Source organism: Rattus norvegicus, chromosome X, assembly GCF_036323735.1.
Source record: "Rattus norvegicus strain BN/NHsdMcwi chromosome X, GRCr8, whole genome shotgun sequence".
Lineage (NCBI taxonomy): Eukaryota > Metazoa > Chordata > Mammalia > Rodentia > Muridae > Rattus > Rattus norvegicus.
In genome coordinates this window covers 53,266,035-53,280,936 of record NC_086039.1, presented here as the reverse complement: position 1 = coordinate 53,280,936, position 14,902 = coordinate 53,266,035, and the positions used below count along the sequence as shown (strand labels likewise).

At 39.7% G+C, this 14,902-nt stretch overlaps 1 protein-coding gene across 20 annotated transcripts in view; it reads right to left on the bottom strand.

The window, feature by feature from the left end:
* Dmd (dystrophin) overlaps nucleotides 1–14,902 on the bottom strand; it is a 2,367,748-nt gene that overhangs the window by 156,909 nt on the left and 2,195,937 nt on the right. For 2 of the 20 annotated variants that reach the window (NM_012698.3, NM_001005244.2), the window contains exon 1: nucleotides 1,784–1,924. The exons of 15 other annotated variants lie outside the window; for them this stretch is intronic. In NM_012698.3, the coding sequence (NP_036830.2) occupies nucleotides 1,784–1,803 (20 nt within the window). In that variant the 5' untranslated portion in view covers nucleotides 1,804–1,924. Of the gene's footprint in view, nucleotides 1–1,783; nucleotides 1,964–14,902 lie in introns of those variants that run through there. 3 more of the 20 variants (XM_008773252.4, XM_008773253.4, NM_001005246.1) reach the window with 3 other exon arrangements.

Below are 14,902 nucleotides of genomic sequence, written 5' to 3'. Positions count from 1 at the left end.
AATATAAAAAAAAAAGTACCCTTGCGTTTTACAGGGGATTAGGGCTTATTTAGTTTCGTATATGATCTGGAACATATGCACACACACAAATGCATGCACACACAAACAGACAAATTTCCATTTCATCTGGGATCGGACTCTTTCTAGAGGAGCCTTGGCATTTGCATGCTGAGTTGTTGAACTTGGCTAGTACTGCGGGAATACTGGCAGGGTGGGGATGGGAAAATATATTTAGAAGTTTCTGCTACTGTGGGGAAGGGACTTCAGTGGCTATGTGTCAATCTGAGCATCAGCAATCCGATTCTGCTTCCTATTTCTTGCTCTCGGGGATAGTTAACATTTCATTCTGTTTGGGTGAACCCAGGGCAAAGATGATGGCCTTGGTGGCTGTTCCAGCTGATACTTGTCCTCCCAGTTCTATTTGTTTTTCAAGGCTTACCTCCCACCCACCCTCAACTTTGGCCAAGGCAATTTCGCTTCAGGGTCATGTCCAATGCATGATCAAACAATGACGACTGAAAGCAATTCCACAGTGCTCAAGGGTCAGAAACCTTTCATACAGCCATGTTGTTTCCTTTGCCCCTCTTGCTTCTTTAAGAACAAGGGTATCCTCCCCAGGTTTGAAACAAGGAAAATAAAAATATCTAGGTGCGTGCATGTGCGCGCGCATGCGCGCGCGCGCGCGCACACACACACACACACACACACACACACACACACACATGCACACGGACAGACTGGGGGGGTTAACTCAGAAATCAGGAAGAACATTTGTTAAAGAAAGAATGTTGATTTCACTTAAAGACTTTACTTTGACTTAAACCAGAAGGTGGATTTTCCCCCTTGGGATTAAAGCATTTTATAATTAATACTATAGCTCCTTTTAGACAATTAAACCCCATTCAATTTAAGTTTCAAACTTAACTTCACATTGAACTGAGATAATCAGTGTCTTGCCCTTTCCACTGTGATCAGATTAGGAATCACAAACTTTGCTTAAGGACTAGCAGACACCTGGAGAAGCAGAGAAGACACCCTGAAACGACTTCACACTGAATCTCAAAAGAAGCCCAAGAACCAAAATAATAATAATAGTAATAATAATAATAATAATAATAATAATAATAAAACAACAACAACAACAACAAAATCGCAAACCCTCAAGCCCCTCTTTTTTCTCAGTCAATTCCTTGACTTTCTAGGCTTTAGATTGTTCATGTTTTCTTTATTTCTCCAAGTCCTGCAGCATGGAATAAGCACAGGAGAAAACACAGCGAGGGAAATGTCAGTTGGAATCCTCGGAAGAAATCAGGCAGAAAGTTGACCTTTTGGCACTTAGCAGTGCAATGCAAGGTAGAACCGCGTGCGCCCCTTCTTCCTGCCAGATCCAATGACGGTTTTGGGGAACAACCCGCCTGGTTCGTGTCCACACTGGCAGCCCCGCACAGGAGCAAAAAGCTACCCGGGCCGGATCCCCGCAGGAACCAGCTGTCCCTCTCTGGGCAAAGAGAGAAATCCGCTTTAGCTCTCTGAGCCCGTCCCAGCAGCCAGGAAGGAGCTGGCTGGCAAGCACTGGCGCCAGGGTGGAAGCCCCAGGGACGCACCTGCAGAGGCTCCCAGGACTGGCGGGGAGACCTGCCCGGACGCCCGGGTCTAGCTGTTACCAGCCGCCGCCAGCTACCACTGCCTCTGGTCCAAGTTTTGCCTTCCCCTGGCTGCTGCTCGTGCCACAAGTGCACGAATTGCGGGGATAAGAGGGGGTCCGGGGCTGCAATCCACTTACCCTTTGAGGTGTTCCCTCATGGTTGTAAGGATTTCACAGGCAGTCAGGGGAGGGCGCTTAGCGCGGAGGAGTAAGCTTGTCCGAGCCACGGGGCTCCCCGAAAGTCAAGCGCCGCCGCCCAGGCTCGCAGCCGAAAGCACTGCGGAGGAGCCGCCGCTGGCTGGCGGGCTGGCGGGCGGGCCGGACAGGGAGGGGGAGCTGCGTGCAGACGGGGCGGGGCTGGGAAGGGCTCCTCCCCCACCTAAGGACCTGGGAACCTGGATACTCAGGGACAGGGCAGTGAGCACTTACAAAGCTGAACAGAAATAGAAACAACAACAACAACAACAACAAAACAGCATATAAAGAAAGCCCAAAAGGAGTTGAAGGTAGACCCAGGAACCTGGAAGCCACATCCTCTCTTTCCATCATCGCCTTAAAAACCCTCTGGCAAGGCTACTTGTTGCCAAAATAAATGACCTAGGTGCAAATGACCTCATCGTTGATAATTAGCGTGTGGGCTTGGAGTTTTCTTTTTAGAAAATGAAAGAAAAAAAATAATCACATGAGAAAGTATTCACCTCCCTTCTCCACCCCCTTCTTCCTCAATTGAAAATTAAAGAAGTAGGACAGGAAAACATAAAATCAAACTTATTCTAAGTTACCATAGATTTTTTTTTTTTGAGACAGGTTCAGACATAGTTCCAACTGCCCTAGAGCTCAATAAGTAGAGTAGACCAGGCTGGCTTTGAATCGAAGAGATCCACCTGTTTCTTCTTCCCCATTGTTAGGACCAAAGGTGTGTGTACCACAACACCAGGCTACCCTGTATTCTTAAGAAACATCTGTTGATGTTATAGCATTGACTCTTAAAATGTCCTTCTAGAACTAACAGTTTCATCATCACATGAAGACTTCTTAGAAAGGACCCCCCCCACACACACACACACAGCCTCAACCTGGATTTACTAAATCAAAAAACTGAACACATTAACGTTTGAGTGGCACCGATAAAGACTTCCAGCACGGTCGCTCGCCTGGTGTTTTTATCTTGAAGTGTTAGGAAAAACCTGGAAGAATCTCTTTTTCCACTATAGCACTGGATTTGAAAAGTAAGTAGGCCTCGAGGGCCTAGTGTGACTCATATCAGAAGCTGCCATAGGAAGGTAGAGTTCAACTATATGCAACTGTTTTGAACCTGAAGATATTCCCATTGGAAGGAAACTTTTAATAGCATAAGGATTGTCTACACTCTCCACCTCAAAGTTTAGAATCCAAGGAGTTAGTCTTTTTCTTTTATATCTTTCAATCATTTGTTTTTACTCTTCTGGAGGATTCATCCCCTTAAGTCTACACTTTATGTGTTTTCTTTTTCTTAAAATAACGTCATTTTTTGCTCAACATTTATTGCTTAGATTGTTTAAGCCTAAAGGACCAGCAAACATCAATTTCCATTTATTGGTATGTAAGAACACAACAAAGAGGCAGACACGGAGAAAGTAAAAGGGGAATTGGTGGCTTCTTCATTATTTTTGACAAACCAAATAAAAATGTAAACATTATCACTAAAGATATGTGCCTGTAGGTAAGACTAGTGTTGCTATTTTAAAGCAAATATGTCATTTTTTTTTTTGGCATTTCTCTTCAGCGACTCAGTCTGGTGTTTGCTATGCTTTAGCAAAATTTTGAGCTAGTGAGCTGAAGAGGCAGCTGCTATTGTGGTCTAAGGAGGACACACTCAGACTTATTTTGGGGTGAGGATGTCCATAGGCCTAAAAGTAGATTCAAAGTCTGCCTCTCTTTCTCTAGAGTGCAGGCATTAGTGCCCTTTAATGAGAAAGCAGCAGTGTCTACAGTAATCAGTGAGAGTAATCATCTTGTCGATGTTTACTTCAAGAGGAAGATACAAACCCCACAGCATGGACACTTATAAATATTAGAAATCAATTGACTAAGGATCTGCATGCCCTGTGTGCTGAGACTTGCTACCTTTTGCTTTTCTTTGTTTTCTGTCAGTTGGCTGATAGCTTTGCATTTAAGTGAACTGCTCGAGATTCAAGAGTTCTGTTTCTCTAAACAATAAATGCAGGAGCCTATTTTCCCACTGTCCAATTAGAGAACTCCTAAGAATGATTTGTCAGGGAAAAGACAAAGAATGGAAAACATAGAATCACTACTCAGAATTTCTTTTTAAAATCTGACAGATGGCAATCCTCAAAAATATAGCAGTACGTTCTTTTTTAGACTGGAGTTATAGGCACTTAAACACTTGTTCCAAAATCTTGGTATTATTTTAGAAAATACTGAAAGTATTAAGGAATGACGTGGGCATCACACTGACTACTTTATTATTGATTTTAGCTATCTTCATTATATTGCTTATTTATAGTAGCAGTTTCCTATTATTCTTGATTTGGAATGGTGTGGGGAGTGGAACCTATAATATGCACTAAACTGAGTCACAATTCTCCCCCATTATTATCCCCGTTATTGTTGTTCTGTTTTCACTTGAACCTCAGATGAGAAAATGACCTAGAGTTCTGTCGGGAAAGAAAACTGGACAGCAGAGCCTGTTATGGATGAGCCCTCTACCCCACCATCCTAACTAGAGTATGGCGGCGCAAGAGCTGGAATTAACTTGTTTCTATAGTTATGCCTTTAGCTACTCTGCTGCACTACCACAGAGAGAGCCTCTCTAGTCATTAAAAATAAGTCTGTTTTCTTTAGCATGCTCACAAGCAAGCTCACTGATGGATAGGAACAAAGGAGAGACAAGTTGGTAGAAATAGCAGTAAAAAATGGAATGAGACGTGAAAGGGTTAAGACGGTGATTTGCTGAACTTCCCTGTAGCTAAAACATTAGTCATCGAATCACTTAAACTTTGCCAGCACCTTAGAAAAACTAATTCTCTAACCGAAGAGAGTGGGTTGCATAGCGCCCTCCTTTCTCCTTCCCATGCTTATTCAGTAGGCTCCACTCAGCTCTGTACCCCTAGGAGGCTGAACCTCTGTAGAATCAGGCTCTCTTGCCCTTTGATCTCCTTTCACTTTCAACCAATGGGAAGCAGTGATGAAAGAAAGGTCTAAGGAAGAAGATGAAAAGGAAGAAAGCAAGTGATAGCTAGGTATTTATTTCTCAAGCTCCCTCCTGCTGACCCCAGGCCTGGCTGGACTTGAGTTCTTTGACTTGTAACCACAAGCCTTACTGGGCAGTCTTTCCCTTCAGGCTCAGCATTCTGCAGTGCCCCAAAGCCATTCCTTCCTCTTGGTACATTTTCACAGTTTTACAGTTTCTAGTTTCGCACCTTCCTTCGCCAAATCTTTGAAATAGCTTTTTCCTCATACTGTCTTCAAGTGCCACTATTCAAGTGTCTCCTTGAATGCTGACCAAAACGAGTCCTTTCCAACTTAAGCCACCTTCTAGTGTACTAAATTAGACACTGAGAGGGGACACTGGGTAGACAGCACTCCTTGGGGTAGAAAAGCAGACTAAACAGTCACTGGACAAGTATGTATATAAAGTTCTATTAGGCCCACAAGAAGTCACCTCAAAATAGTATTGTGAATAGGTGCCAAAAAAGCACAATCTTTTCTTTCCAATAGCCTCGGTGGTCTATTTGCCTTCAGGAGGGAATGTCAACACAGGTTATAGAAAAAATAAGAAAGGACTAGTGTGAAAATCTCAAGTTGATCAGTGTTGATACTTGAAAGGTGTGCAGAACCTTCAGAAAGATGAAGGACTGTAGCTACAAATGTGGCTTTATCAGATTTGTCTTCAGAAAAGTCGCTAGAGTAAATGGGGTGATGGCTGGATCAGAAGACAGCCAGGGAATAGACTACCCGGTGCAAGCTCATTGCATTATAACAAGGATCTGAACAATGATAGTAGCGGAAGTAGTAAGAAATAGTAATCTAGAGTACACTTTAAGGGATTCCTGACTGACTAGACAGGGAAGAAGGAGGATGGTGATCCTAAACTCACTAGCATCAAATGAGGAACGTTACAATGGTCCAACATACCACACCCCATGCCCAACACTTGCATTCTTACTTTCTAATTGAATTGGTCCCAGGCATTGGGATTTGTAAGGCTCTCCAGGAAAGTCTAGCCTACCACCAAGGGTAAGGCCTTCTCTTAGTGTTCTATAGCTGGAAAGAGATACAACCGAGGTAAGTCTAATCACAGAAAGTATTTCACTGGAGACTTGTTTACAGTTTCAGAGGTTTAGTCCATTATCAGCATGCAAGAAGCAGACAGGAATGCTGGAACACAGGCAAAAATGTGCTAGAGAAGTCTGTGAAAGCTACATCCTATTCTGCTGGTTGAGACTCTGGCCTTGACCTGGGTTTTTGAAAACGCAAAGCCCAAGCCTAGGGACATACTTTTTCAAACAAGCCTGCCCCTCCTAATTGTTCTATTCCTTCTCAAATAAGCCACTCCCTGATAACTAAGCATTCAAATATATGAGCCTATAGGGGCCATTCTTTTTCAAATGAACACAAGCCTACAATCTCAGGGTGGATCCCAGAACTGAACGATTAACATTTACAAAGCAAGAAATGTCACAACAGGAGAAAGAGTAACAGGACAAATGATGACTTAAAGGTTGAACACAGAACACGAGGAGGTAAAGATAGTTGCCTGGTGTAAAGACAGAGGTGCCTAAGAGACAGCTGTTGGTCCTTTCAATCTGGAGCTAGAAAGATAATAGTCTGGATTAGAGTTACAGATTAGAAATGGCAAAATGGCAGTATTGTAGGAATGGTAGGCTTGGATATACCCATTTTGGGAAGAGTATGAAGGGCCAAGCATGGAAGCCAGGCTGCTCTAATCTTCCTCAGGCACATCAACCTTTGTAAACTACCTGTGATTTTCAGTGTTCTCCAAAGTTAGCAGTGTAAAACTGCTGAATAGAATAAGAAAATGACAAGGAATAGATTTATTGAATTTTCGAGTGAGGGTGGGGTGGTAGTGGTGGTGGTAGTGGCACATGTGTGTGTAGGGGTGGCCCTAAGGAACATCACCATTACCGAGGATCCAGCTTTTCTCTATCTCTAAGAGACTCTGTATGAATTGTTTTATTTAATATAGACAATGTTAAATATAACCTGTACCACTTTGTAAACACTCATTCAGAGGATAGGTGTCATTCCAAAAAAGTAATGCATATTTTATAGTAAATATGCACCTGGATATCCAGTCAGCATATAACATTTGTATGCTTCTCTTTGCATAGTGTAAGCTCTAGCCATGGACCATGAATCAGACTTCTAACAAATGCTTACAATACGGTGAATCACTGCCACTTAGGGCAAATGTGGTGGCATACTAATTAAAATACGTATAATAATACCTCTAGATCATTGTTAAATCATCAACAAGCACATCTGAAAGCAGAGCTTTCCGACCCACAGCACATCACACTCCCACAAAAGCTTATTTTTTTCCATGCCCTTCCTTTGCAGAGAGACAGGATAAGCCAGGCCGGGGAAAGTTTTCTGAGACAAGCTGCCAGCTACACCAGAGATTTCACCAGACAGGTTCCAGATAAAGTCGAACTCTCCTTCAATTGCATGCAGTTTTTCATTTAATACGATTTTTTAAAGCTTCACAGAGCCACCTATATCAAGCTGAACATCTAAAAAGATGTGAAGTTTAGCATCTTCACTAAAATAAAGGCACACTTCATTAACCTCACAGGCTGGTAGTCGCTTAGAGGGAAAGAATTCAGCATGCCTATTAGCCTGCCAGCTATAGCACTACTGGCTCCTATGAACTACACCACCTCCTGCTAAAAATGGAGAACGGGTTAAGGTGGTACAAGTACATTTGCTACAAAATTCCTGGTCCACCTTAACAGCTCAGGGCTGTAACTATTTGTCTGCCTTTCCCAACCAGATTGTGCCAAATAACAGGAATTTCAAAACTAGGCAGAAATTCTGACACTCTGCATAATATCTCTTCCTCTTCAACTACAAATAAGGCTTTATATTCGATTAAACGCACAGCAGGTAAAAACCCCAATTAGTGAATTCATTCTGGGGACTCTCTACCTTCCTCCCACACACAACCACACTTTAGAAAAAAATAGGGGAAGTCATAGTCTTTTCTCAAATCACAAATTAACCCTTTGATCTACCCAGCGAAGAAGAATTATGACTGGAAATGGGAAAAGGTTATTTTTTCCTTCTCGACTTCACAATTGGGATTACAGATAATTCTGCTTTAGCAAAATTGACTATTTTCTCTACAGATGTGCTCAGATTTTCTGATCAATCCAGAAATTGCAAGGTTTTTTTTCTTCCTAACTGAAAATGTACAGTGCCAAAATTATCTAAAGAATGATTAATGAACAGTCTGCTACAAGAGAGAATTACTTTTAAATTATGTTCTTATTTAGTGTATTTGAGATGAGAAATATTAAATTCCAGTGTAAACAGTATGCGTTGGCCTCAGGAAGTACACAAAGATTATATTTCATATTTTGTAAGTACTTATTTGTCAGAGGAAATCATCATTGAGCAAGAAGAGAGGTTTGGTTTGAGCATTCAAAAAATTAAGACAGCTTCAGTTTTTAGAGTGATTTACTTATACTTTGTCAATTGCTTTTCGGGAAATAATTCACTACCCAGTTTTATTTATGAGCAGATGATTTTTAACAGAGCAGCTTTGTCTTTTCTAATTGTTTTAGGACTGTCACTGTTCTTGAAACAAGTCTTACAACGTATTATCTACAAGAAAATCCTGAACACACATCAAATAGTAATACAGCTTTTAGAAACAGTCATCTGTTACTGTCACTGCCTCATTTCATTCCCAGTCTTCTTAATTAAAATGCAAAGTTCTACATACATGCCTTCCTAAATTACCCTTTTCTGAAATTCTCAAATTTCATAAAAAAAGTTACATGACAACCTACGCATTATTAATACTTATTACTTGGTTCTTGAGATTGGGTAAAGTAAACAAAGGATTTGCCAGTCAATTACAGGAACAAGGAAGTCATTTTAAATTGAAACAGATAAGGAAAATGTAATATTCAATGCTACAGATGATGACATGAGTTATTTTTTTCCTTTAAGATGAATATCTTTACCAATCATGTTCTATCTGAAGTAGCCTTCTTCATCTGCAGCAAGTGCAGCCGCTTTTGGTAGCATATTACATCGAGGTGCAAAGCAGAGAGCAGGCCAAATCTGTCCCTTAGTCACCAGCCCCTTTCTAGGTGAGTGATTTAAACACTTAGGGGTATTTGCTAACTCTTCTGTAAAAACATGGACACTACTGAGCAGGTCGAGAGTATGGGTCAAAATCACCCAAAGACTCTGAGAGCCTGGGGAATGCTGTGTAATTGAAAATGTCCTGCTGAACAGGTGTGACTCCTTATAAGCAAGCCTACTATGGTCAAAACCGATGCTTAAAAAAAAAAAGCCTTAAAGGGCCAAGCATCACTCAGTCATTCCTCCCCAGTAGTTTACAAAGGGAGCCTATATCTTCCTTACTTGTTGGCTGTTTTCTTATCATTGTTACAATATGGCAGAAAACCAGGTGTGGTGGTGCACACTTCTTATAATAATCCTACTTGTTCCAAGGCTGGGTCTACAAAGTTAGACACTGTAACAATAAATTCAAGTATCATCACTTAAACTTTTCATTTTAGATTGTTGTAGAAAGAAAAATGGGAAGTCCACCTGTCTCAGGCCTTCATCTTTCAGCTTTTGTCTTGTTTTGAGTGGGAAAGCCACTTCTCAGGAGGCTGAGATGGGAATCACTGTGAGTTGAAGCAAACCCTGTACTATTTAGTGAACTCAAGGTCATCCTGGAATACATACTGAGACCTTGTTTGGAAAGCTTACTACCACTACCTCCAAAAAAAGGTAAAGCAAGTAAATAAAAAAAATTTTCAAGATAAATCCATAACCACAGCTTAAGATATGAAGAAACTTTATAATATTTGGTATTCTTCTTTGGTTATAAATGTTAAAATATGATTCTTATTTACACGTGTTTTAAGAAACCAGTATATCTTGGTTCATGTTTTCAGATAGCAGACACTGTGAGAGAAATAGTGAATATTGATTTTGCAGGTTTCAGTGGGAGAAAAAGCAGTCTTTGATGGAGGTCTCTTGGTGGCAGGTTTTGAATGGGCTGCATAAGTTAGGAATTTCACAGAGAGTCAGACATCAATGAAAGAGGAACTGGATAAATTACAGGTTCAGTTCAGCTCAGTAGTAGAGCACCTGCCTAGCATGTATGAGGTCCTGTGTCCTTTTCGTGTGTGTGTGTGTGTGTGTGTGTGTGTGTGTGTGTGTGTTTCTGTGTGTCTCTGTATGTATGTCTATGTATAAAACAATTTTACCAGTTAATAATATATCAATAGCTAAATATTGTACTCCAGCTATGAGTCATTATCGTCAGATTGAAAAAATAACACTTATTTATATGTATGTGTGCACACATACAATCGAATACCATAGTAGAAGGATTGTGGTCAAAGTACAACCCATAGGGGTCAGTTTTCTCCTACCATGTGGATGGAGGATGGAACTCAAATCATCAGGCTTAGAAACAAGTGACTTTACCTGTTGAACTATCTTCTGAGTACAGGGAAAAAAATTAAATATGAAAAGAAAATATGGCTGCAATGATTTTTTTCCACAACCTCAAAGAAATTAAAGTACTATCCCTCAAAGTAAATTTTTCCATTAAGTATCTCCTACATGAATTTCTTTAAAAGGTAGCAATAATGGTATATTTGTAGAGTACTTTCATATGTCTCTGTTGGTAGTTCAAACTCTTTTTCCTTTATAGTTAGTGAAAGCTGGAGGGTCCTAGGAATCTGGTGTTGAAATATAGCAAAAGATTCCACAATGTTATCCTGTTATCTGATTTCTCTACTTTAGGGATTCAATGGAAATTGCCTTTAGTGAGTTTTCAATCTATTTGGAGTAAAGGAGTGGGATAAACACACATATGACATAATATGTGCCATTACAAGAATTACAGAAATAAAGAAGAAAATAAACATCAATGTTAAAGGGGAAAACTATCTGTTTGACCTCTTTTAGTTCATAATAATAATAAAAACAACAACAATGATGATGGAAATAGCTGTAACACAGTCTAAGAATAGAGTCACGAGAGAATTCTGAGTGCTCGGAAGAGCGCTCCAAGAACACAAGACCAGAGTCTCATGACCTCAGTTTATTCAAAACATGAATTGTTCTTAGAATGTGTTTTTTTCTCTGAGATATATCAGATAGGAGTAACTGTACTTCAGATTATTCATTACAATTGGCTATTGTTGTTTATCTGCTTCTATGGAAAAACATGCTTTTGCCACATGCTGCTTTCCCATCGTGTACAGTTTGACCTGTGATAGGACACTTTATTCATGTGACTCATCAATCCTCAGATTATATATTGTCTGATGCTTATGAAAGTTGGCTATTTCATGAATCTTTAGTCCACCTCATTTTTAGGCTCTACTTTCCCAGGCCCCACCACCTCTAGAGTGGCAAACAATAACAGCAATAAATTAAAATGTTAAAAAAGAACTATCTCAGTGTTTTTTTTTTTCTTTTCTGTTTTTTTTGAGCTGGGGACCGAACCCAGGGCCTTGCGCTTGCTAGGCAAACGCTCTACCACTGAGCTAAATCCCCAACCCCTCTTATCCCAGTGTTTTTGTTAGTGTATGAAAATTTGAATGGGTAGGGGAGGCAGTAGAAATGGCTGAGTGGTTAACAGTACTTGCTGCTCTTAGGGAAGATCAGGGTTCAGTTCCCAGCACTGACACAGTGGCTTTCAATAGGTTGTAACTCCAGTTTCAATGGATCATCTACCTTCTTCTGGCCCCCAAGAGGATTAGGATGCACACAATTCACTTACATAAATGAAGGCAAAGCACTCATACATAAAAGAAAATAAATATTTTTCTACACTTAAAACATCTTAAGTGGATCCCATAAACTGCTAAGAAATCACATTAATAATTTGCAAGGCTCAAGTTTTGATAACATACTGCTGTGCTATAATATTAGTTTATGCTTTTTAGAAACTCAAAAATTATTGTGAAATATTAAACTTTATGCCTTAAGTGAGCTATGTGACAGAATATATTAATAGTTCCCATTTGAATAGCAAATTGGTTGTGTGTGTGTGTGTGTGTGTGTGTGTGTGTGTGTGAGAGAGAGAGAGAGAGAGAGAGAGAGAGAGAGAGAGATGAGGTCTTAATATATCAGTCTTGATTTGTACCTAAAGAATCCTCCTAGGTACTCAGACTACTAGTACGTGCCATTTTACCCAGTTTAAAAATCATATTCTTGAGTTAATATCAATAACGCCTTACTACAAAAGTCTATGCCCTCACGATGTGACCTGATCTAATGATACTCCTTAGAAGGTAGCTGAAAAAGAATGAATGCTTTTTCTTATATGACAGGCATAGAAGAGATTGGCAGCAATGTACTGTTAGGGTATCTTTTTCTTCAAATAGAATTAAAGAAGAAATAGTGGTGAAAAGGAGAGTATGGGCTAGAAATACAACTCAAAACTTTAGAGCACTTGCGGCTCTTCCAGAGGACCTAGGTTCTTTTCCTAGCATATGGTGTTTCACAAATTGTAAATAACTTCAATTTCAGGGATTCTGATAACTTGTTCTGACTTCTGTAGGCACCAGGCATACATGCTGATGGTCATACATACATGCTGGGAAAATATGTATACATGTGGCAGAAAATAAATAAATATAAAAATATGTTTCAAAGAGAAAACAGAGATCAAAATGGGAATGTGTCCAGAATATTCTGTTCTGACCTCTGTGGGGAACAGTCCCATGTATTATTACATATACATATATGCAGGCAAAATATGTACACATATGAAATAATAAATCTTAAAAAATTTAAAATGAAAACAGATTAAAATGATGTGTGTCCAGGACACTATTCCAACAGTCCAGTTAAAAGAGGATGAAGGGACAGGGTGCTGGAGAGACAGCTCACTAGCTAAGGACACTGGCTGTTCTTGCAGAGGTCTTGGTTCAATTCCCAGCACCTACATGGTGGCCTACAGCCACTCGTAACTTCAGTTCCAAAGGATCTGATGGCCTCTTCTAACCTACACTGGGGCCAGGCACACATGTGATAAGCACAAAATTCATGCAGGCAAAATATTACCACAATAAATCTAAAGATATTTTGAAGAGGAAAAAACGAGGATGGAGTTCTGAACTAAAGGTGTAACACACAAATATGATGGAAATGTAGCCTTCATGATAGATTATTAAATTAAATGAATGCTACTTTTCAGCTGTTTGGATATGTGATACCGGAAAGGGAAAAGCCTAAGATTTGTGGTTTTGTTTGTTTGGGTTATTTTTGTTGTTGTTGTTGTTGTTGTTGTTTTTGGTTTGGTGATTTGTTTTTGTTTTTGTTTTGAGACCAGGTTTTACTCTGTAATTCAGGCTGCCCTTGAACTAACTACCTTACCTCAACTGGCCTTGAAGCCATAGCAATACTCCAACCTAAGTCTCCCTAGTCCTGGGATTAGAGGTATGAGTTATACTTGACTACATTTAGGATTTATATTTTTATTATTTATTTGTATGTGTGTAGGTGTGTTTGCCTATAGGATTGTCTGTGTACCACATGCATGCTGTCCTTGCAGAGGCCAAAGGAGAACATCACATCCCCAAGGACTGGAGTTATAGAGCTGCTATGTGGCTGCTGGAAGTGGATCCTGGGTCCTCTGGAAAAGCAACAAGTGATCTTAACTACTGAGACATCTCTTCCACACCCTGTATTTAGGATTCTTTATAAATAGCATCATTTGTTGTAAATTCTCATATGTAGGTATGAGTGTATATAAAAACATGCATATATAATATGTGATATATAAATATATGTATACTATATGTGCATTTTTATGACACCTTGTTCCTTGCAAACTGTGGGAGTATGGGTAAGAGGTGTACATTTAGCAAGAGTAAAGCCCTGGGTCTGATCTTCAAAGCCACAAAACAACACCCAAGAAACAGATAAAATTCAGAGCTAAAGAAATATAAATAGAAGGAAACCTTAAGAAAGGAGATGTTAGAACACAGATAGTAAGATTATAGGGCTTGACACAGTTATTAAGTGTCACTATGCACACCCACCAAAGTAAGAAAGACAAACAATTCAGGGTGTTAGGACACATGCAGAGCAACTAGAACTCTCAAGCTTTGTTCATAGGAGGGAAAATTGGTATAATTATGCTGGGAACTAAAAGAATGGGTAAAAGATCAACACATATACAACCTATGACCTCAAATCATATTGCTTAATATAGCTCTTATATAAATAAATGTATTCATGAAACTATGTACTTTTAAATGTTCATATTGTCATTGTGAGTATGGAATGGTCAAGTACATAGTGTATGGAGCCTATTCATGCAGTGGGACATCCCTCCAAGTAACAAGAACAATCTCCAACCTCACTTCATGGTAGAGATGAAGTTGTTTAGAGAATCAGACACAGGTACGTACATGCAGTATTATATATACCCTTTCTTCAGCCAATTTAAAGCATAAATACATTTCAAGGAGAGAGAGAGACAGAGAGAGGGAGAGGAAGAGAGGGAGAGAGAGACAGAGACAGAGACAGAGACAGAGAGAGTGTTTATAAAACCTGACCAGAAGAGTTCATGGTTTTCAATGTCAACATAATGAGTACTCGTGGATGCTGAATAATGATTACAAGAGAGTACAAGGATGGTGACTGGTCACACTCAGTTTCTTTAACCATGATTATATGTGCATGTCTGTGCACATGACTGTGGGTGCCTGTGAAGTCAGATCCCCTAGAATTGGAGTTACAGGCCATTGCAAGCTGCCGAACATTGGTGCTAGAAACTGAAATAAAGATCTCTGAAAGATCAACATACCTCCTAATCACAGAGACATCTCTCTGGATCCAGTACTCTTATTTCTTGTTCTGGGTACTAGTTAAAAGAGTATAATCAGACTCTTGAAATTCATTGAAGTGCACAATTAAGTTTAATATATTTTCTTCTTAAATGTATTTATGCTTTAAATTGGTAGAAGAAAGCTGCATATTCTTTTACATACAAAATGTTTTGATATATATACATATAGT